The sequence below is a fragment of the Acanthopagrus latus genome, chromosome 19, assembly GCF_904848185.1.
Source record: "Acanthopagrus latus isolate v.2019 chromosome 19, fAcaLat1.1, whole genome shotgun sequence".
NCBI classification, from domain to species: domain Eukaryota; kingdom Metazoa; phylum Chordata; class Actinopteri; order Spariformes; family Sparidae; genus Acanthopagrus; species Acanthopagrus latus.
Genome location: NC_051057.1, coordinates 16,082,510 through 16,106,774, shown reverse-complemented (window position 1 = coordinate 16,106,774; position 24,265 = coordinate 16,082,510). Strand labels below are relative to the sequence as shown.

Here is a 24,265-nt window from a genome sequence, read left to right as displayed (position 1 = left end):
TCAATCTCAAGAGAAATATGTTATATACGGATAAACATTTATCATCTTGTGTCGTGACCTTTGACACAGATTTTAGGGACAACAATACCTTTTTTTAATAGCTCTCTTTAGCAATGTAAGCGGACAAAAGGAATTATAAATGCTCTTTTTAACCTCTATATAATACTATGTTTTGATGAGCCTCGGCAAAGATCCGACCTACATGCTTCACAGCGCACCAGTTCATGTAGTACATTTTGACTACCATGCTTTTATTTTGAAACGCTGCCGAGGTAGTTCCGCTCACCTCGGTCACGTGACCCGTGTGTCCTTGGTTTGGCTAGCTTTGACATGTGAGCAACAGAAACATGTCTTTCCCTAAAAAACCTGGTGGTAAAGCTATAGATGTTCTACAGACTCTGCCGCGGATCACTTTAGCAAACTTGCGGCCCGAACCTGGATCCAAACAGGAGGTTAGTTTTATTGTGCCATTTGTAATATAGCTGTCTTTAGCTAGCATTGCTAGTTAGCCTGTTATGTTATCCAGTGGGAGGCATATGCTAACATTCTGTCCGTTGTGTCCATGGCACATTAGCAAGCTATCTTAAACACTTGCACAATTTTCTGTAATTGCAGGACAGACGGCGGGGAAGAGGACAACATGGTGGCAACAGAAGCGGCCGAGGGCACAAGGGAGAGCGGCAGAGAGGCACTCGGCCTCGGCTGGGTTTTGAAGGAGGTCAGACTCCTTTCTATCTGTCCATCCCAAAATATGGCTACAATGAAGGACACAGGTAAAAGCTTGTAACACTGTTCTCCAACTTTGAAACTGTATGGCAAGTAAAATGGGGTGTTTGTTCCTACAAGTTACACAAATGTATAGATAATAGATTACACATACTGTTGACCAGTTTTCTCCTGTTGTGATTATCATAAGATGGCAGATACATTCATCTCATAAGCTTTCATAAAAAATGTGCACAATTGTTTATATTTAAGTCTCCTGATCTTGGCACAAACACACAGTGAGGTTCAGCCTTTTATGTGGACGTTTGTCACAGTTGTGTATTTGCATGTAACACTTCTATTTATACCTCAAAGTCCTGCACATGGTGATGAACTGAGACAGAAGAACATTTGCATACCAGAATATTTGTGTTGTTGTTGTTTCTTTCCCCTCTGCTTTGGTAACATTTAAGTCAGCTTAAGCAATATGATATAACTTGTGCAGCAGCAGCTGGACAAAGCAGGACAGATTACACATATAAAGAATGCAAAATATTTATAATGATGCAGGTGTAAACATGTCGACAGAGATATCCAAAAACAAAACATAAACATTGTTAAATAAGGATGATACATTGCTTATATCTCAGGTTGCTCCTGACCATCAGATTACGGTGATAAATCAAATAATGAGAGTGTTTTTTCGTTAGTCGCCGTCCTCAGTACCAGCCTCTGTCACTGAAGCGTCTTCAGTACCTGATTGATCTGGGACGAGTTGACACGACCAACCCCATAGACCTGACCCAGCTGGTCAATGCCAGAGGAGTGACGATCCAGCCTTTGAAGAGAGATTACGGAGTCCAGCTCGTTGACGAGGTAAACGCATTTGATCGTTGACGTTATCACACTTGCCACCGATCAAAAGACAGTTCAAAAGTTTTACTTCAAAGGTTTTAAAATAGCACGTAAGGTTCAGAGCGTACGATCGAGGAGGATTTTAGGAGCAGAAATAACATTTAACATGTGTAATCCCCTGAAATTAATGATTGTTGTCCTCTTTCATGGAGTCCACCATGTTGCACATTTTTTGACAGTAGCCTAAAACAGACAAACCTTTCACCATTTTTGCCATTTTAGTAGCCACCAGAGGAGAAGCTGAGACAACGGATGTTCAGATTGTTTTAATCTACAATCACACCACTAGATGACACTAAATCCAAACACTAAGCCTCCAGTTTACTGCCTTCCTGCTCTCTTGAAGTTGTAGAGGCTTAATGTTTCATCACAAATGTAGGGGAGCTGCGTCTTTCTCTTGGCCACAACAAGTGTAGAGGAAGGATGGAGGGACTAGTCATTCTACCTGTCCCATGGTTTATGTTTGATGAGGCTTGACAAATGGACTTTCACATTTGTACAGCTAAAAAAAACCTAAAATACTACAGTACCAAGTGTAACTGCAGCACATACAGCGTTAGAGCAAAGTTTCTGCCAGAATACTGTCTTTATAGTCACCAGTATAGCTGTCTGTTTGCCTCATTGTTACTGTTGACATCCTGGTTAAATAATTTCTATGAAACTAGAAGGAAAAGATCATATGCTCATATCAAACTATGGATTTTGGGAGAGGAGGAATGTGATTGCTCTTGTCTTAGCTTGTGCCAGAAGGGGGCGCCACATAATAGATGTTGTCACTCTGTCACAGCCCATGTTGTTTTTGACCCTGGTGTGCTACAAGTTCACCTTTCTTGTGCTCTTTCTGTTCCAGGGTGCTGATATTTTTGCTGCAAAGATCAACATAGAGGTTCAGAGAGCTACTGAAGGAGCCATAGCCGCTATTGAGAGGAACGGAGGAGTCATCACTACCAGTTTCTATGATCCTATAAGTCTCGGTAACTAACGAATGATCAGTCTTTTATCACTGAAACACAATTACCTTCATCTCTTGTATTTGAGATAATAAACTGAAGAATATATGCTTTTTCTTCTTTGCAGATATTCTCATCAAGCCTGTCCCGTTCTTCTTGCGTGGGCAGCCTATCCCGAAGCGAATGTTACCCGGGGAGGATATGGTCCGCTTTTACACAGATGCCGAAAGCCGGGGTTACTTGGCCGACCCGGAGAAAATCCAGCAGGCCCGGCTCGCCCTGGCGCAGAAGTACGGATATATTTTGCCAGACATTTCAAAGGACGAACTGTGTCACATGCTCTCCATGAGGAAGGATGTTCGACAGATCTTCTTTGGCCTCTCTCCAGGCTGGGTCGTTAACATGGCGGAGAAGAAGATTCTGAAACCCACTGATGAGAAAGTTCTGAAATATTACAGCTCGTAAATAAATGCTTGTATACAGTATCTCACGTCTAAAGTACCTCAGAGCATTTAAAAAGTCTTGAACATGTTTCCATTTTCTATTAAAAATGTGAAAAAGCAGCATTCTGGGTGTTGTCCATTAAACTTTATTTTGAAAAACTACACTTGGGGTTATAAGCTCTGTATCTGTGACATGACTAACTCCGCTTTCACAAGTATTTCCCTGCTTTTTGAGTGGCTGACGTCTGAGGGCCCCGTGTCCGAGCACAGCCCGGCCCGTGCTGCATGATGGAAGGAACGTGAACTGTAACAGGTGAGGGGGAAATAAGGCAAATAAGATAACTCAAAGAATGAAAACAGGAAACAGATGCCTAGTGATGTGTGTTACTTGCGAAATGGGTTGCCTAGGCCATAGAAAGGGGAGTTTGAAATTAGTCATAGGCAGCTGTATCCTGGTGTGGACGTTCAAAAGATCCCTCTCCACCAACCCCCCCACCCCCTCCTCTTGGAGTACAATCACAGGGAAGCACATACATACAACTTCACCCGGTTGCGCTTTAGACACATGATGATGCCACGACGATCTGTTTGCGCTTTGATATCCAAGGAAATTACTGTGATTTACTCCTGATCACTTAAGGATGTCGCTCACCTTCCAGAAGTTCACACTTTCACTTGAGAGTTTGTCCGTTTTTGAAATCCAGTCGGCTTTAATGCAGAACCTCATGAAGGCTTTTTTTTTTAGATATATTAATCAACACTTCACGACTACTTCCACTCCGGTCTGCACTAGAATATAACCCCGCAAGTTTTCGTTGGATGACAGTCTTCTTGTATTTGAACTCTCCATTACGCTTGTGTTTATTTTCTGAAGTCAAAATGGCACGCTCGCTATAAATAACTTGGTATTTCGACGCAGATATTGTCTTAAGGGAGGCTGCCATAGAATTTCTGCTGGTATAAAAACACTTTATCAAAGGAAGCATATGTTTGTGTGAGTGTGTGCAAGACCGCGAGCATTGTGTTTCTATACAAAGTGCCACGTTAGTAACCGGCAGGCAGGAGCTCGATTATGCAAGAATACAAAAAAGAAAAGTGATGCACCAAACTTAATGTCAAATATGACTGATTTTATTTTATTAAGTGATTTTTTTTTTAACTCAAAACAGCATTGTTAGGGAGAATTTTTTGCATTTTTGGGACACTTCGTAATGTGTTACCTCGAGAGACAAAGGTCACACTTTGATGACTTTGCTTGTGGTTCCCTGAGTGTTTTTCCTGAATCTCAAGTATCCAATAAACTACACAAGTAGTGGATACGTACACAGCTGGCCCTGCCAGGAAAACCAGCCCAAATCCTTACAGCATAATACTTTAAATAAATCAGGCCACAGGAAAGAAACAGCACAATCATTGTTTATGGCAGAACCACAGTGCTTATCTTCAAAGCAGCAGATCCTTTTGAATTTGTGTCAGGTCTCAGACGAGCAAAGAGAAAGAAAAAGGAGCCTCTAAACAGGCACAAACGTCGACTCTGTGGAAGAATAAAGAAGTTTTTCCTCCGTCGATTACATTTAGGAAAGCAGTCGTTCACTTGAGTTAAAAAGATTTGTTAGTCTGTTTGGAGGGGAGCATTTCATCTCTGTGTTTCTGCTCCAAATAATCTAATGTCTGGGTCTAACCAGTTCACACTTTTTAATTAAACATCCAAGCATCGCTGCTGGAGCTGAGCAGGCCGGGCTTGTTTTGGTTATCTGTTGCCTTGAACGAGCCGTTTAGGACAGACAGATATCACGGTGTCTCACAGCTCTCAGTCTAGTTCCAGTTAATAATTAGGGCTAATTACAGGCTAACGCAGGCCTCTTTCTCCTCTGTCTGCTGAGGGGAGAAGTGTGGCTCTGCTCCTGGATCAAGGTCAGATTTACACATCCACTGTGTTTGAGTCCAAAATCATGGCTGTGAGAGACGACCTGCTGTGATCCTGGACAATAAAAGGACTCTGGAGGACTTATTCAGTTTCTTAGATAAGACTCTTATCAGCAGCAGAATACAATTCCTAATTTACAAAGAATAGTTTTTGTTTTGTTTCTTCTGCATGAGTGGAGCTCTGCCTCGTTAGCCAGTCTCACTCCGAGCGAGTCTGCATGATAGACGGACGCAATGCAATTAGAAAACGGTGAGACTGCGATGCAAAGGGAATAAGAAGGAGCCAGACGGAGGGTTTGATGGATGTCCTCTTGAATGAATCAAATTTCTGATCTGTTTATCACCACGTCATTAGTCACTTATTGACTAAATAATGACCCAAATTACAAATAAAATGTCCTCTGATGTGATCTCGTCTGCTTATCGTCCTTTATTGTATTTTAAAAATCTTCTTTACCTCTTTATATGCTGTGCTTGTTTGTGATTTTGCCTGTTTGACTCGTTTTATTCCTTTTCATTTTATTGACATTTTATGTTTTGCCTTCTTGCTTTAACTCCTCCTCAGACTATGGTTCCTTCTTTATTCTGTAATATTGTCTTTATGGGTTTCCTGCTTTTGCTCGTCTGTCAAACCACTTTGTAAACTCTATTAAAGTAGCTGTGTAAATAAAGTTATTACAGTTACTGCTGTTACTGTTTAGGATGACATTTTGGCCCTCAGACCTTCTTCAAGATCAACAGTCATTATTGATTAGTCTGTCACTTGCTTTAAAAGATTAATAGATTAATGGTTTAGCAGAAGAACTGTCAGAAAAGGGTAAACAAAGTGGCCATAGTGAGTTAAAAAAGCCACAAACTGAGAGGAATTAATAGGAAAACTTTTTTTGTTGTTGTTATTTAATATGATTTGTAAATTCTCACTCACAATTTATTTATTTGACTTCTTTAGGTAATTGTTAATGGTTAAATTACCTTAAAAATTATTAGATTTTCTAATTTCTTTTGCTGTCATGTTCCCATTGGAAGAACCTATTTTGGTCAGACCAATGGTCCAAAACACAAAAATGATAAATTTACAATAAAAGTAAAGAGAAGAAGTGCTTTATTTATACTACAGCTCAATAGAAAACGTACAGTAAAAGTAGATACAATCCAGAACTTGAGCTACCAACGAGGTAAAAAGTTCAAATGATAACAATGAATACCATCAGTTAAAGGTTAACCACGCAACTTTTTACAGGCCTGGAAACAAACAGAGAGATCTCCTGGTTGTCAGTCAGAAAAAGCTCCAGAAATCATCTTTAAGGAAAAAGTCATACGATAAATGTGAACTTTAGGATCAGATTTAACGGAGGAGGCCGACTTTTCGTTCCTGAGATCCCCAGACAATGACATAAAACAGAGAAAAGCCGTAAATCTTCCCGCTTTCAGACACAGGAAATGGTCAGACGTCGGCATTTTTTTGCGGCATAAATGCGATGAATGATTAATCGACCGTCAGAAGCTGAGAATGTTTTCGATCGATAGCGGTGCTGGAAAAGTTCCAATCCTGAGCTCTCAGGTGGGTCCCCGGAGCTGTGTTTGAAGTCTGGCTGAGCCGCGGCCTGTTATCTCTGCTCAGAGGTGGGGGCGTCATTGTGTTCTGCTAATGAGGCTACATTAAGCCTGTCTACACCAGGGGGCATGTAATCCTCTCAGCTGGCCTGACGTCGGGCTGGGCAGGGCGCCGTTTACACGGGGAGTGTGGAGGCTAGCACTCAGGGCCCCGGGGCCCTCGGTCTATACTGTTAAATCTGCTCAAACACGCGATTAAGAAGAAGGTGGAGGTGGAGGTGGAGGTGGCAGGGGGTGGGTGGTGGGGGCTCAGATCACAGCATAGAATGGTGTCTGAGTCTTGACAGGGTCTATCTTGCTTCTGGCCTGCTGTGCCCATACAATACAACACAATGCGGCAGAGTCCCTCGCTGCGAAGATCACGGTCACCTGACACAGCAGTATTATATCCCGTTCACACCTTCCAGCCATGAAACAATGCAGCTCTTTATGAATGAAGCACTGTAAGGAAAGTCGGTGGGATGGCACCAGGGAATACAGTGCTTCATTATCAGACGTTTACTCGCCTCAGGTTTTTTTTTCTTTTTTTTTTCCTGCAAGTTCATCCCCAGCAGATCCTCGAGAATGTGAGACGTGAAGAGCGCTCGGCCGCTTTTGTGGCATCTAGAAAATGGGAGTTCAGGTGATCCAAGTAACATAAAACCATCCTTTTTCATTCACAAATCATGCACAAGCACTGCATATCCAACCAAAAACTGTATCCAGAGTCGCCAAGAATCCACGAGGCCCCGTGTAAAATCCTGCCGAGATGCTCCCGCTGCACAGATCCTCTACCTGTGCAAGCCCGGCCATCACTGCTCCACAGTGAAGACGGAGAGGAGTGTCCCAATATATGAGTTCTGTCCAGTACAATGGCACATTGTGATCAGAACAATCCCCATTCAGGAAGGATAGTGCCCATTCAGCTTGTTTGGCTTGTGGGACAATGCAGTGATAGCCTGCTGTCACCTGATGGGTCAAGATTCATTAATAAGGGCTGGAATAAAGGACAAATTACACTTTTAAAAAAAAGAGAAACATGAAAAAAATGATCCTGGTGGCAAATGAATGCATGGAACAGAAGTGACCTTTTTTTGTTGTCATTCAAGGATCATACACAGTCCAAAACACAAAAATGACACATTTGCAATAATGGTAACAAGACAAACAGCTTCATCTTTACTGTTACACACTGCAAAAAACAAAATCAAAAAGAACTGACGAATGGATGAGAAGTGAAACGTCAAGAAACTAAAACAAGTCCAGTTACAAAATTAGCACTGAGAAAAACTTTGAATCAAATGAATGTGGTGAAAGTAGATACAATTCAGAGATTAAGCTACAAACAAGGTTAAAGTTTAAATGATAACGATAAATACCATCAGTTAAAGTTTAACTATTAACTTTTTACAGGCCTGAGTTTGAATTTCTTCTCCAAAACGACATATTGCCCCTTTAAAATGACAAAATCCAGATATTGAAGGGACTTTTTATATTTGAAATATCAAACAGTTAATAATACAAACTCAGAAATGTTTATTTTCCCCATAACTGAATAAACAAGATGTTCTCAGAGGAATATAAGAGTTTGGAACTATTAAAAAAAAAAAAAAAAAAAAGGTGGCAAGATCCACCACACATTATCACAGAATGAAATTGTGTTGTTATTTAAGGTCAGTTTGTTTATTCGGTCGTGAAAGCAAAGAGAGTTTGTTGATTTAGTTTGTTTGGACACAGATTTGAATTTCTTGCACCCAAAACTGCACAGTGCTCCTTTAAAAAAAACAACAACAAAAAAAAACTACATTAAAAGTGTTAAAAATCCAGATTTTGACCTCCGCCTTGACTTCCAAACAGCTGTCTAATATCAATCAGACTCGGCTCTCAGGGCAGCTCGGCCGAAACCAACGTTATTGTATTCACGCTGCGTCGTTCAGGTTAATTGATTAAATCCATTAGAGCTCCTCAAGGCGCAATGGCGCGTGCGTCCCGTTTGACACCGCGGATGTGGATTCAACGTCTAAATCTGACAACACGTGAAGAAAGCCCCACCCACCCCTCCTCCACCTCCACCCCTCCTCCACCTCCTCCACCAAATACCTCTCTAACTCTAGATTTACTCTGGTGAATAATTCCACCTTGAAGTCTTAATTTCTCAGGGTTGGCATTGATTTCCTGACGCGTCTCGTGTTACCTGTCCTCTCCAAAGCCGCATGACACTTTTTTTTTTCTCTCTCTTATCAGTTTCGGCTGATATCTGACAGTTCAGGTGGACAGTGCCTCAGTCAATTCTGTTATTGAATTTGCCAATGTCACAGTATTGATCGACCCTTTTTTAAAAAAAAAACAAAAAAAACATTTTGATTAAGATATCAAGCTCCATTAGCGCCTGATTGACTTCTAACAGCAAAGTCCAACGAGGACACTCATATAACATCTGCCTTTGTAAAGGTTTAGACCTGCATGTGTGTATTAACGCTCCTTAATACACAGTATTTACAATGCAAAGAGCCGGCAGGTGCAGGTGTAACTGCGGGGCTCAGTCCGTGTATTGCAGATGTAAAAGTCGCCGCTGTCACCGTAATGACATCTATTGTCTGCGTAACGCTCGTCGCCGGTGCCAAAGACACATATTCATTGAAACCAGGCAGAGGAAGCGAGCACCTGTAATGGCATCCTGTTATATTAAAGTGGGATCACACGCCGGGAGAGTTTCTGGAGAGATCATTAATGCCCAATACACATGCTGACCTTATATTCTTCTCTTCAGTCGTGTAGTCTGGTGCGGTGTCGATGCATGTGCTCATACTCACCGTGTCGGCTGGTTCATATGTGAGTCTCATGTTTTGTTCCATCTTAATAAAGCAATAATCTCGCATTCACGTGTGTTTTTAAAGGTGCGCTTCAAAAATATTTTTAAATACCTAACCACACCAATTTAACACCTTTGTTTTCATGACTGGATAAACTGATTAAAACTGACCTTAAACACAACCTTATACTGTGTTACTTTGCTCATAAGTGGCGGACCCTGTCACCTCTCTAGCTTCAAACACTGCTCTGGGGATGTTATTTTCCTCTAAGAGCAGCTTGTTTATTCAGTTAAGGAACAAATGAATATTCATAAGTGTGTAGTATATGTAAATATCTAAATTCTGAGTTTGTATTTGTTCTCCAGTACTCCACAGTGCTGCTTTTAATGCTCAGAAATGTGTTTATTCTGACATTTATTCACGGCATGGCCCTTAATTCTAAATTTCCTGTAAATAAAACATTCCTATAATATGAATAATTCCCCCCCAATTGTGTGTATGTGTACTCTAATGCGAGGTATACCCCGTTATACTTTCATTTCTTGCAGGATTTATAGGATATTTTAAAGTTTTTGATGTTCTTGATATTTTGAAATAACATTAACATAGTAGAAGACACAACAAAACAGCATCTGCATCCTCAGAAGTGTGTTTATTCCAATATTATGCACTACATGGCACTTAATTCTAAATTTCCTGTAAATAAAACATTCACATGATATAAATAATTCCCCCAAAAGTGTGTGTGTGCGCTCGAATGTGAGTTATAGCCAATTATACTTGAATTTAATACAGAATTTAAAGGTTATTTTGAAGTTTCTGATGTTGTTGATCCTCAAAGATGTCACTTTGAGATAAAAAAAAAAAAAACCTTTAATAACACATACAAAAGAAACATGATTAAAGGACGAGTTCACACAAACAAGAGTTGCAGCGTTCTCCTGAACAGCTGAAGTAAACGAGGACTTCTTTGTAATTCTCAGAAATGTGTTTATTCTGATATTTATGCACTGCATGACATCTTAACTCTAAACTCCCTGGCACTAACACATTCTCACAATATAAATAAATCCTAAACAAATGTGTGTGTGTGTGTGTGTGTGTGTGTGTGTGTGTGTGTGTGTGTGTGTGCACTCACAAGTTAAAGCTTTTGGTGTTTGTTTGTTTTGTTTTTTTTTTATCCTTGAAAAAAGTCACCATGCAACGGGTTATTCTTGAACTCGCACATAAATTATAGAAATCTGACAAAAGCAGCATGAATTATAGGCTGAAAGAGACAAACTGCGCTCATCCTGCCTCCACAGTTTCTATGAGTCTGAATCTCTGCTGCAGCTTTGACTCACTTCAATACACTTTTGTCTCTGTCTCCTGTTTCCTCTCAGGAAGTCAGTCGGTCTATTTTTGTAGATTTTTTTTCTCATCTTTTAATTCTGATCTTATTTAAGACAAAAACAAAAAAAACAAAAAAAAAAAAAGTAAGAAAGCAGCTGTCTCGGCGTTTTTCCTGTCCCGTGAGCTCATCACGGCAACTCTGCACGCACCTATCAGCTGTTTGTGTGCGTGTTGGTAAATATTTGTGCGTGGTAATCGTGTAATAAACGCGCCTTGATCATGTTTGTTTCAGTCCTGTAAAATGTACTTTGATAGAGACAGTGGACGGCCGATAAGAGCTGAGAGCCACAATGTAATTAGTAACCAGGCCGGCCCTCCTGAAAACTTTGATGTCCTCCTATCAATACCCTGCCTGCTGCCTTTCAGGACCTATTGATTAGATTCCAGTTCTCTCCGATGGGCGAGCAAGCTGTAATTTGATTTTCCCTCATATGTTTTTTTTTTTTCAAGCATTAACACTGAAACTGGATTTTTTTTTTTTTTTTTGCCAGTGAAGGGAACAACTCATGCGCAAAAATCAGAAAACTGTCAAAATTCAAACATTTGTGCCTAAAAATGTAAAAAAGAAGGTCAAATATTCTCTGATTTTGCATCTTATACAAATATATGTGTTTACATGTGCAATTTAAAAAAAAAAGTCTTTGGGTTTAATTATGGCACCATAAAGAGGCACACAATGCTAATTTGGGGTCGCATGCCGTCTTATTTTACGCAATCTGGAGATAAAACAACGGATCTCACGTTACATAACATGTTAATCTCACATTATTACACACTCAGGGCTCCTCCGATGTGAAGTTTCGTGAGGTCGTTGATTGGGGGCGTCGGATGGGCCTATCACCGACCCGAGAAAACACCTGGAATTCACACCTTAAATCCACTCCTCCCGGCCTCCCATTGGTGGAGCGCCCACATATATCCGTCGGCGTCACCGGGAGAATGACAGCGGCCTTCAGCAGCAGCCGAGTCAATCATCATCATCATCATCATCATCATCATCATCATCATCGGTGAAAACATGCGTTTCAGTCACGAACCCGCCGCTTTCCAGCTCTGCGCAAACATGTTCGAGAGCGAGGACTCGGGCTCCGCAGACGGGGAGCAGATGACCGAGGTGCGCTCGCCGTGCTCGGGCCCCTCCAGCCCGCAGTCCGTGACCTCGGACTCCAGCTGCACCAGCCCCGAGGCCAAGTCCGCGTCAGCGCAGCAGAGAGTCAGGAGGCCCTTGAACGCCTTCATCATCTGGACCAAAGAGGAGCGCAGGAGGCTGGCACACCTGAACCCAGACCTGGAGAACACGGATCTGAGCAAAATACTCGGTAAGATTTTCCATCTGCAGCCATAAAATGTTCCTGATATGGCCTGTTTCTCATCGAGTTTAGATGCACCGAGTGTTTCGTCTTAACACCAGTAGACATGTTTTATGTTTGTGGTCTTTGGGCCAAGAAAATGTCTAATGATCTCAGACCAGCAGCATAAAAAGTTTCAATCATGTACCTAAAATATCTGATTAAAGGATAAGTCCGCCCAAAATTGAAAACTCTTCTATCGTCTCATACTGATGCAGATATAAACATTCAGTAAAGTTTCATATTCAGCTAAACATTTCTTGAGCTTAACAGCGAGAGAACGTTCTCCCAGACAACTGAGGTGCATGGGGACTACTTTGAAAATGTAAAAAAAACAAAAAAAGCCTAAAAAAAAAAGTAAAATGTCTCCATAGAACTTGTACAGAGTAATACAAGTCTCTGGAAGCCCCAAGATCCCAAATTGATTTGTGGGGCTTCCAGAGACTTTTTTAATTGTCCCCATCTGCTTCAATCATCTTGCAGAATGTTGCAACACTGAAGCTCCAGAAATGTTTTGTGGACTGTGAAGCTTCACCTTTCACCATTTTCATTTATCAGCGTGAGCTTGAGTAGATAATGACTGAACATTTGGGGGTGAACTACTCCTTTAAAGGTTTTCATTAACTGTCAGTGGTCTGCTGCAGATCATTAACCCCCGCTCTCCTCTTTGCAGGAAAGACCTGGAAGGCCATGTCTCTGGCAGAGAAACGCCCCTACATGCAGGAGGCCGAGCGTCTCAGGGTCCAGCACACCATCGACTACCCCAACTACAAGTACAGGCCCCGCAGGAGGAAGCAGCTGAAGAAGAGCTCCAAGCCCCCAGGCGCTGATGCTTCCTCTTCCCATGCGGCGCTCTGCAGCTCTGGCTTCATGGTGCCCCACAACCTCACTCACCTGCTCCAGAACCAGCAGCCATCCTACCCGAGCATGCACGCCTTCCCCAGCTCCCCCGCCAACTACAACCCTTTGCGCAGCAGCTACACAAACACTCCAGCTTTTCCAGACACAGCAGCAGCAGCAGCAGCAGCAGCAGCAGCAGCGGATGCTTTCAACCTGCCCGCCTACCCTGCAGAGCCTCAGGTGTACTACGGTGATCAGCACACGCAGTACGGTTTCTCCACCTCCGCAGCTCCCCATGTGGATCAGGGGGAGTCCAGGTTGTACGGGGGCCTGCTGTGTCCTGCCGGGCCCTCCCTGGAGTTCTACCTGGAACAGGTCCAGCTGGACATGCTGTACGATCTAGACCGCAGCGAGTTCGAACAGTACCTGAGTCCGACGACCCCTCACAGGCCGGAGTCGGTGGACCCCAGCAGCTACCACCAGCAGAGCGGCCACAGACAGGGACGCTCGCTGTCGTAGCACCGCGAACACTGATGTATTTATTCCAATCCTCTCAGCGCGTCACCTGGTGATGACGGCCGGAAAGTGTGTATTGTGCAATTTGTTCATGAAAAACTTGTGTTCTTAGATGACTGTGCTGTCTTCAAATGTGATTATAATGAATCAATAAATAATTAATTCAACTGACAGTCTTCATGTCGTGTGTTGTAAATATACCCTGAAGTCAAACCTGAGTAAAAGTAAAGTGGTGGTGTTGAAATATCACTTTGGATCTTTCAGTAGAATATGAAGTATCAGATAAAACATGTACTAAAGTGTAAAAAGTACACGTAAAATTATACATACGTATATTTATATCTATATTTATATACTGTATTCTAGAGGTCGAACAGTTATCAGCCAGGCAGATAACTGGATGTAATATTCAGCATCTGATTGTCTGAATCAATCATTTTGACAATAAAATTAATTATTTAATTGAAAAGAAAAACAGAACTTTGGCTCTGATGCAATCTGCAAAGTAACTAGTAACTAAATGTATCAAGTGGAGCATAAACAGTCAGAATAAAGTAAAGTATGAGCACCTCAGAACTTTACTTAGGTTCAGCACGTATACTTAGATAGATTCCATCACTGTTCGTGCCTTTATTAATATATAGAAAAAACACAATAATTACTGATTAAAACTATATTTTTGAAACCATCAGGTGTCAAAGGCCGCACCAGTGATTTCTGCATGTAATAACTTTTTTATAATGCATCATAATGTACTTATAAGCAGATAAAAGTGTTTATTAATGCAGTTGTCAACCACTATAAATCCTCACCCAGATATAGACCCTATAAACAGATATTGAACAATAAAGTGAAACACAGCTTAACACAACTTAACACAAAAAATGGCCTTATTTCTGCTGAAAACTCAATGACAGCTTGTCATAAATCATTTATATGTCAACACATGTCTTATAAACAATAAAAAGTTAAATGTAAAGGAAAACTTAAAAAGGAAACTTAAAAGTTCAACCAACATCTTTATATGAATAAATGGTTTTACTTCAGTTCAGTGTGTACATACAAGTATTTAGCTCTAAAATCAACGATTCTCCAGGGCCACAGGAAACATTAAACAACTGTCCCACACGGTGACTCCTCATGACAAGTAAGCTGATCTCCATGTGTGGAATTGGCCCCTTTAAGATGAACGCCAGTGATTTTGAATATCTGTGTCATTAAACAATGTTGGAGCTATACTACCCGCCCTTTGGCAGAAGCCAAACTGTTGACACGCTGTTTAATCTCCATCCTCACGTCTCTCTTGGCTCACAGGGGGAAGCAGGGTGGGCGCCAGGGGCATAAACTTCCCAACTTCCTGTTTCATTTTAAAACATTTCACAAAGGCTCTAAAAATATGGCCCAAAATCGACATATCTCCAGACTTATTCGACTTTGGCTGCCAAATGTTTACTCATTTAGGAAAATGTTTACTTCCCTGCCCTGTATTTTCTGTGTCAGAGCCTCGAGGTTGAACTCTGTCCGGGACAGATATAAGACCGAGGCCCTCGATCCAACAGGTTGCGTGCTGCAAGGACTAAAAACCCTTCAACATGACAGTAAATATGAAACGTACCATCTGATTATCTGATGCTTTTACTCACTGTGATCAAATCATACCTCAATCATCTGCTAGTAGATCATAGTGTGTCTGCTTTTTACCACCATGTAGGATGTTTTTAACTATCGTGTACATATTGTGTTAGTTATATTATATATATTATAACTAATTTACACCTTCCTTTTTCAAATAAATGTAATTAATTAATAATAATAAAAAAGCTGCAGTGCATCTTGGGGTTAGGGTTAGTGTCTGAGATGTTACTACAGCTCATTGTTAAGATAATAACCAAACCGGGGTGAAGACGGCTGGTAGCATCGTTTGGAAAAGAGTCTGCAGTGGGACATGTTATGAGTCAGTGATGGAAATCAGATCTCGAGGTGTTGGAAGGAAATGGATGAGCGCTGCGCCGGCTGAGGGAAGGATGACCTCGCCTGGACGCGAGAGCAGAAGAGCTGATTAGGAAAGCGAAGACTCGCTTGCAATCCGACGCCACCTGAATAAGCGGAAGTAATCTGACGTCAGTTCAACTCCCAGGACAGTATTACAAAACACGCTGCGATGTCAAATGCAGAGTGTGCTGCGGTGCGAAAAAATAATACACACGATGAAGTAATGCTGGTTTATGTTCTGTCGGTCCTTGTTTTCCCTTCTTTGAGTCGCTCAAACTCAAAACTGGTCGTTCAGCTTGTTGTTTTTGTCAAACTTTGGCCCCTCAGCAACAATTAACAAGCAGTCGCAGGAACTTCCTGGAGGACAAACAACGTGATGATATCAGTGTTTCAGGTGAAAATATCATCAGCAATAAACAGCGATAGAAGCGGCAGCTGCACAAATCAGATATCTTTGTTACGTTTATGAAACTCTTTATTTGTCAAATATTTACAGGGCTGTGTTTACGCAGACTTCTGGTCCATTAGAAAATAAACAACTGAAAGTGAATGTGCAAGCAGTGAAACTGGAGTAGGCTCTTGTTTTGATTCAGTCGGTGATGTTAAATCCTTTGAAATCCGAAGCAAAACGTTCTCCTTTAACACTTTCACTCAGCATTTCAAGTGGCTTATTTTCCCAAGATGTCATTTGTTATTAAAGGAACAGTTTATTCTTGTTACCGATCTAGATTGTGTTTGTGTGGGTTGCAGAATTTTACAGACATCGGCCAAAGAGATGTCTCTCTTCCCTTGAAAATAATGGAAAGAGATAACAGCCAGTGTGTGGTGCTCAAAATGCAGAAAAACATGTAAATTTGAAAAACTCAAATTCATGACCTGGTTTCTCACGATTAATCCACAGGCCTTGTTGTGAGCCGCTTCATGTACGGACAATTTCCTTTCTACTTAACTAAACGATGTAACCGCACAGAAGGAAACGCGTCTACGTTTGGATGTGCAGCTAGCTAATTACGCTAAGGAAGTGAGCTAACGTTAACGTTTACTTTCCGTGGTATCACAAGCCTCTCGTCTGTGAGCAGATGCAGTCGTTCTCCTGTGCAATGACACGCTCCAGCGTAGTTCACACCATATCCACTGCCCTCCACCCATCTGGAGAATAAGAACAGTTACGTCAGATTTTGGGGTTTTTTTGATGAACAAAACCACATATTCTCAGGGCTTTCCCCAGTTTTTTCAAGGACAGTGAAGATTAAACAGGCTTCCTGTCTGAATTTATGTGATCTCGACCCGGAGTTATTTCTGTGACGGGTCCAAGAGTGGATGCCCCGTATCATAAATCTGTTGGAGAGCTCACAGAGGCATGTTTGAGCTTATCACCGGTGAGGAATGTGAGGAATCTCGACATGTCAAACACGCCGCGTTAAAGTGGAAACATTCCTCAACCATAAAATACTTTTTCTCGTTAGAGATTAAATATGTAAACTCCGCGTGTCTAATATTGACTGGCCAAATAGCTGGAGTTTATATTAAACCCTAAAAATAACTCGAGCTGACTTACCTGTAACATTTTTGAGATATTCTGAGCCATAATTAGGTTTTTCTTGTCTCACCGCCTACATGAAGGTCATCAATAGTTTCCTGTCCTGAGTGCAGTTTGGGCAGATTCGTGGCTGCTCTCTGCAGATAGTGCTCATCCGAGTATTATCCTGCAGGGACGTCTGCTCCGTCTGGGCCTGAGGAGGAAACTCAAACAGGAAGAGCCCTGAAGTGAGACGCTCAACGGTTTCTCAGCCTAAAGAAATAACGAAGTAAAGAAAAGGTTTTGTCATTTCTGCAACTAGAAAAACGTGATTCCATAAAACAAACCTTCAGGAGGCATCAGTTCACGTGAGAAGAGGAATTTCCGGTCGAGTTAAATGTGTCTGTCTGATCACTTCATTATGTCGGTCTGCTCGACATCTAATCAAGCACTAATTGGGCCTATCAGATTACTGTAACCTCATCAGGTCGGGCCTGCGCTGGAGTTTCAGCAGCTTTTCACCTGCATGTCTCACAGGTTTGTGTCTTCGGCAGTGAATTCAGAAGAACGTCCAGACGTGTGCGAACTTAATTTTCTTGTGATATCCAGCCACAGAGATTTAGGTTTAATTTGTCCACATCAATATTTATTGGCCACATGTGAGCTGAATGTAATGTGAAGCGTTAAACAAGACCCTCCCTTCTTTCTCGGTTGCCTACATGAGCCTGCGGATGATTTTGTTTAAGTTGCAACCGTTTGTGTGGTTTCATCATGACCTCAGCCACGCTTCCCGCCAAGAGACAGCCAGTCGGTGAGCGGCAGACAGATGATTACTGCAACAGGGTCCGACAGACTGCAGCTGGGTGTGTCCCCGCGACCTGCTGGGCAGATACAATACTCTAACAGAGTCTCTTAGCAAAGAGGCTAACGCCTGTCAACAAACACTCAGGAGGATGATTAACACAAACACAATCCTCAAACTGGAGCGGAAGTGTTTGTTTGTGTCTGGGCTGTTTTTATATTTCTCTTCACATATAGAGTCTCTCATCATATATGTGGATAGATCTTTATTACATATATGTGTGTACTCTATACTGAAGCCTACATGTGTGGCGTTATGTAGAGAGATATTTTCATTATCAAATACCTTCGTCACAATAAACATGTGGCGTGTTGCTCGGAGTCATTCCTACCAGACTGATTTCTGTGGAAATAACGTCACACCTCCTTCCTTAGTGTCTGCTGGCGCTTTATGACTCAGTGTGCGGGTATGTCCATGAGTCTGTCAGAAAACGTCCGTGTGGCATGTGTGTGTTTTAAGTGTTTTTAGGGATACTTAGAGACGCACCTACCAGACGTATTTCAGGATGTGATTGTATTTTAATTTTCTGTTTTGTTTTCATTACCGTTTTCAGATCACTACCCCCTTTCACTGGATTTAAAAAAAAAAAAAACAGAAGTGCGATGGGAAATTAAACTCTTCCCTATTTATTAATCAGTTAGACACGTTGGGCTGCTTCGCTATCTGTCTGTTCTCCAACAGCACATGTATCTCATGTAGGCCTACAGTTTACATTAATGGCTTGATAGTAGATTTACCACTAGAAATGTCATATTTAAAATGTTTTGTTTCAACTATGGGTCCTGCAGGGATGCGTCTAAATACTGTATAGCAAAAAAAGAGACTGCAGAGGGTCGTTTACGATGTGTTTTATCTATGTATCATTCATGCAAAGAAACCTGTATGCAGCAAACTTCAAGTTTACAGCTAATGTAGGCATGTGCATGTTGGTGAACTCATGGCATCTCCATACAATGATTACACCAGTGACACCTGAAGTTACAGCCAGTCCATCCCCTCAGTGTTCCCCCCCCCCCCGCCTTAATTCTCAGTGGGCACCTGTTAAGTTTGTGTTGACGTGGCGTCTTTAACGCCTCAGCTGATTGACTTAGCGGGGTAAAAGACTAACAGCTCACCAGGAATCCCTCAGCAGGTAGCGGACTGTGTGCACGCAGCAGGCCGGCGGCACCTGAGGGCAGCGCATTGTGTGTTAAGCTGCCGCTGTAAAAGAAAAAAAAAAATCACTTTGGTTATAGTGCTCTGATATGGTGGTCAAAGTGGGAAAAAAAAAAAAAAAAAAAACCCGCCGTGATTTAACGTCATGTCTTCACAGTCAGGGATCACAAGGGGTCACGAGAAGGTTTACGTTATGGGAAAGAAGAAAAGGAGAAAAAGGAGAAGAATTTCCTTTCACTTCTTTTTTTCTGTTCAATAACTTGATCAAAGTACCGCTTAAGATCTTGTGAAACTGTTCAAGTGTCTTTGGCTGAGCTGGTCACAACCAGAAGACATATAAACCACAGATAAAGATTCACATGCCTCATTTATAGGAGGCTATATATGGTGTTTTTCAGGTAGCAGGGCTCTAGCAGACGCTTGCAACAGTAAAGTCAGTAAGTCAGAAGTGGATAAAAAAATCCAGTTCCAGGTTAGTTCAAGACAAACATATCTGAAATAATGTTGCCCTGAGCTAGTTCATTTCAGGAGTAAAATTTGTTTTAAACAGCTTCAGGATCAATTTCTGATTCATTAACACTAATGATCAACTTCTGAAAAAAAAAGTCTACACAGGTTCCTAACTATGTTACTGCTAGCTAAAAGTTTCTTTGCAAATATTAAGATTAGCAGGAAAAAGCTGATTCAACACCTAGAAGATAAAGGTAAACCGCGCACGAGATAAGGCCAACATGTCAGAAATTGGTGTTGATTTCAGGCTCTGGGCCTGGCAGGTAGCTCAGAGTAAACAGTATTTGGTTTGATTGGCAGGTTATTGTTGAGTCTATGTGGGTGTTGAGGAAGGTTGGACCTTCTCTCAGGACGTAGCCTCACTTCCCTCGCTCAGAGGCTCTCAGGAGGAGAGCAGTGTGCCTTTTAACTTTTTTATTTGTGCTGTGTTTGTTAAGGCCACATTCCCTGAGCTTGGCCTGCAACTTGTGTTATTCTTCCTGTGCTGTTTGCCCCACTCGCAGCTGGAAGGACAGGAAAACCGATCTGGAAAACTACTTCATGTATGTCATCGGTGATTACAGGACGGCAGCACCCGCCTGCGCCTGGTATTGGCAGCCTCATGCCCGGGCTCGCGGGGGCAGGCCGGGGAAGGCCTGAATAATACCGTCCCATGGGGGCGATGCTGCAGTGCACCCCTCCTCACTCAAGGCCTCACTTCCACGCAAGGAGCCCTGTGAGTCCAGGCAGCCCTGTCAGCACTCTTCCTGTGGAGAGACTGGAGAGGAAGCTCCACCAGGCAGCCTGAGGTGGCCAGAGCACTCCACAACTTTCAATTTCTTTGTTTCATCTTTTAAGTTAGAGCACACAGTCACGCAAATGACCGACTCTGCTGCATACGAACCATAATATATATATATATATATATATACAACTTTAATCAGCAAGTTCCATCTTTTGCTGAAGGGAGGCTACTGCAGGATAATTAAAATATCATGTAACAGCAGTGATGAGTCATAAAGTCAATAAACTGAGTCAGTGCAATATGATAAAACACGATACGATACGATACGATACGATACGATACGATACGATACGATACGATACAATTTGATACCACACCATACAACATGACATGATACATAACGGCGGCATTCGATACAGTATGGCCTGATACGATACAGTGTTTTGGTATTCGGTTGTCTCACGGTCATACGCCTCGATCTCCTGAATGTAATCCTAAATGTATTACTTTTACTTCAGCAACAATATTCAGTTACTTTCCACCTCGGCTCTCAGCGAGAACGACATCACAATTTTTGCTCGAATGAGTCATCGGATCGGCCTTACAGTCTATCTGGGATGCGGCCGAGTAAAATATTCTCACCGATCTCTTTTTTCATTGCTTCCTTTTTCCTCCGCCGCCACTTTCCCAGGCAGAGGACCTAGAAGAGCAATCTAGGGGGGATCAGGGAATGACAAGGCAGTCCGGCCTCCCATTGTATGTGAGCGTTTACTCAGCATGGAAGAGCAAGGACAGTGAGGCTACAAGAATACAATAGGCTCATATTTATTTACTGCTTAGTGGCAGCCAGGGAGACCCCCCTAATAGCTGATAGCAACTTTACAGTAATAGACCTCTAATAAAGACCTCAGAGGGCAAGTGGAGGCCAGACTCTCTGGCTCTGCTCAAGGTGGTGGAAATGCCGCTTGAGGCGCAACCAGTGACGTATTAGATCTGCGAGGACAGCATGAATTTTTTCAACATTTTGATCATCATCATAATTAATAATATCAGCAGCTAATGTCTGGTGCACAATTTGAATACATACAGTAAGAGTAAAGGATTTATGTATGAAGCTGCTGCCATTCATACTCTATGCAATGCTATCATCCCAATTACATCTACTATTTAAGGTTGGAATGTTTCTTTCCATGCTGCCTACTGTTAACTACCATCTATTATCTCAAAGGAGATGTTAAAAATGATATCCAGAGAAATCTTCTGCAGCCACAAAGGGCCGACCAGAATGCATTAAAAATACATGAATTATTGTAATTCAGCTTAAAGCGGCGGAAATGTGAAATAATTACCTTCTAGCTTGAGAGATACATATTAGAATACAGTATATATATATATATATATATATATATATATATATATATATATATATATATATATATATATATATGCATGGGTATTTATTTGTATGTGTTTAGGTATTCTTCTTAGGTATTATTCTGATTGTTGCATGATGGGTAGGCATTTAGTTTTCAATTTTGGGATTCAGATTTTCTTGTTTTTGCCTTTGTTGTTTGCTAAATGCAGGCTATCAACAAAGCGAACTGCAAAATAGGGTTTGACTGACCTCGTCTAACCAAACTGCTCCAGATTACAGACACAAGATGATGCAGGACTGCAGAATCCTTAAAAATGTTTTGTATTTAATTCAACCTGGAGACACCTAAAGAACAGAGAGAGCCTTTCACCTGTCACGTTTAGCACCCGGTCCTCCCCCAACCAAAGCTTTGAATATTCACTGTTGATTACTACTGAGGCTCTGGAGCCCCAAAAATGATAATCAGGACAGTCTTATTATGTACTTGAGGCAGGTTTAATGTCATTAAGAGCAACATTACACAGAGATCTTGTCCCCCCATGTACTTTACGTAATAAAGTGGCATGTTGCTTATCATCCCCAGGACCATCTCCTCTTTTTGTGCATAAAATGAAAACCAAGAAAAAATGTCCCTCCTCTTAAATCATTATGATTTCAGATACGATCCTGGTCTTTTCTGAGAAGTAACTCTTTTGGGGTTTTTATCAAAATGCAGAAATGAGTTACTGTTACTGAGGCAGAGCTGCAGCGCATGTGTGCAGATCCATCAGGTTTGTGTGTAATGCCTCTGAGCTCCAGTGGAGGGCTCCCTCTGGTGAGCTCACAATCCATCTGTGAAAAGGTAAAGCAGAACCTCTGGATAAATGTGAACTTTAAATTTTATTTTGTAACATCAGACAGGCTGTGTTTCCCTTTAAATGCCACCTGCGGAGTGAAGAATACCGCCCCATGTAATATAAACCCTCCGCTGTTTTTCAGCAAAGGTCAAACCAACAGTTTTATATCCAGCTGATCTGCTGCTTTAAACACAGCCCGACAGACGCTTGACCATCATTTACACTTGTCTCCTTCCATGTTTTAATCTGACTGAAAAATGCCTGGAAATCGACCAAACCAGCGCCCACTACCTGACCTACATGAACGAGCCTCAGAAAATTAATTTTCCGAGAGGCATTATGAGAGCGTGATTTATTGGTTGCCTTGATGCCCCGTGGGTGTAATTGTGAGAGCAGGGCTGAAGTTGAGTGGCTTTGATGCCCCGTACGTCCCCTCCTCCAATCCCCGAGTTTCAGAGATTAACTCAGACACTGGATTAAAATCTCAAAATAGAGAAATCCTTTTTAGATGAACAGATTGATTAAAAAGGGGGAAAGATGAGCGCGTGGTGGAACTGAGCCGCTGATATTCTCACCTGGGAGTTCTCCAGTGGTGAAAGTCAACTCGGAGCTCGTGCAAGACCGAGAACGTGTGTTCACCTTTTGATGTAATTCAAGCCTCACCCAGCTGTTTGAAGCCAGACACTCAATGCTGATGCGGGATTTGATTTTAAAGTGAAGGTCACGGTATCAAGGTTAGTTTTATGGTGCTATTTCCACCGTACAGGTGTCACTTATAAACAATTTATCATCCATTTCTCGCTGAAAAGTCGGATGAGAAGATATCGCTGTCATATCTTTGCGTTAAATCTGAGGCTACAGCCAGCTGCTGGTTAGCTTAGCTTAGCATAAACACTTGAAAGAGGTGGAGACGGCTAGTGAGGCAGGCAAGCTTAGCGAGGTGCAGTCTGTATTCTTAATTCAAAAAGACTCTAAACCACAATATGTCCAAGGTTGACATTTGCCGTCAACATGGCATGTCATGCTCACATTATTTGCTTATTAGCTTAAAAACTACAAAGCTGCCATAAAGATGACCGCAGTCCGAGCCTGTGGGGAAAATCACGGCCATTTTTCTGGCAAACAAAGCTGGCAATTTTTCACAGGGAGTTGGACCACCTCCAGCTGCTTTTATGGCGACCAAAACAAGTATTTTTAGGCTAAAGTGTGACATTTTCCTGACCCAAACCAAGCGGTCTTTGTGACTAAACCTAAACAGCTTCATGACAAGAGAGAAATAGAAAATCTAATCTAAACAAAAGTTGCAACACAAAGAAACGTTCAGTTTTAACTCATGTTTTTGCAGAAACGCACCAGGAGCTAGCATTTATTCTGGTAACTGGCTTCACCAAAAAGCCGCAAAAAGCCAACAAGGGCCGACTTGTGCCAATGGGACACACTGCAACAACTAGGGCCACAGTTGCTCTAATTAACACATTATGTCGCATTTGTTAAATTTGAGCAAAAATCGTAATGTTAAAACGGCAAGTTACGGGAGGTTACGTGCTGACAACCAGCTTAGATGGACTATTGGTTTGCCAGATGAAATGACTCAGCCTTGTGACTGCACAACACTCCACGTAAAGCCACAAATTGTTCTGTTTTGTATACAGATTACACAAACAAGTTATGGTATGTTATTTAATGACATTTAATGGTGCTGCTAAGTGGATTGTGTTACCTTTGGAGAGAGACAGTTGGCTGTTTTCCCAGTTTCTAGCTCTTTATGCTAAGCAAAGCTCACCGTTTGTGGTGTCATCTAACTCTCTGCAAGAAAGCAGAAATGGATACTTCCTGAATGTCTCCTTTCT

General features: G+C 41.8%; 2 protein-coding genes and 1 long non-coding RNA gene across 3 annotated transcripts; 2 read left to right on the top strand and 1 right to left on the bottom strand.

Annotated features, from left to right (window-relative positions):
* Positions 1-262: 262 nt before the first annotated feature.
* mrpl15 (mitochondrial ribosomal protein L15) lies at positions 263-3,136 on the top strand. Its single transcript, XM_037079173.1, has 5 exons — positions 263-452; positions 616-773; positions 1,416-1,581; positions 2,471-2,594; positions 2,698-3,136. Exons 1-5 carry the CDS (start codon positions 348-350, stop codon positions 3,033-3,035), a joined length of 891 nt encoding a protein of 296 aa, XP_036935068.1. The 5' UTR covers positions 263-347; the 3' UTR covers positions 3,036-3,136.
* Positions 3,137-11,725: 8,589 nt separating this feature from the next.
* sox32 (SRY-box transcription factor 32) lies at positions 11,726-13,604 on the top strand. Its single transcript, XM_037079311.1, has 2 exons — positions 11,726-12,056; positions 12,760-13,604. The coding sequence occupies exons 1-2, from the start codon at positions 11,756-11,758 to the stop codon at positions 13,443-13,445; spliced, it is 987 nt and encodes a 328-aa protein (XP_036935206.1). The 5' UTR covers positions 11,726-11,755; the 3' UTR covers positions 13,446-13,604.
* A 500-nt stretch (positions 13,605-14,104) lies between these two features.
* On the bottom strand, positions 14,105-17,220 carry LOC119008709. Its single transcript, XR_005071490.1, has 3 exons — positions 16,993-17,220; positions 15,649-16,583; positions 14,105-15,538 (listed from the first exon to the last, which is right to left on the bottom strand). It is a non-coding gene; the product is annotated as an uncharacterized LOC119008709 (long non-coding RNA).
* Positions 17,221-24,265: the final 7,045 nt, after the last annotated feature.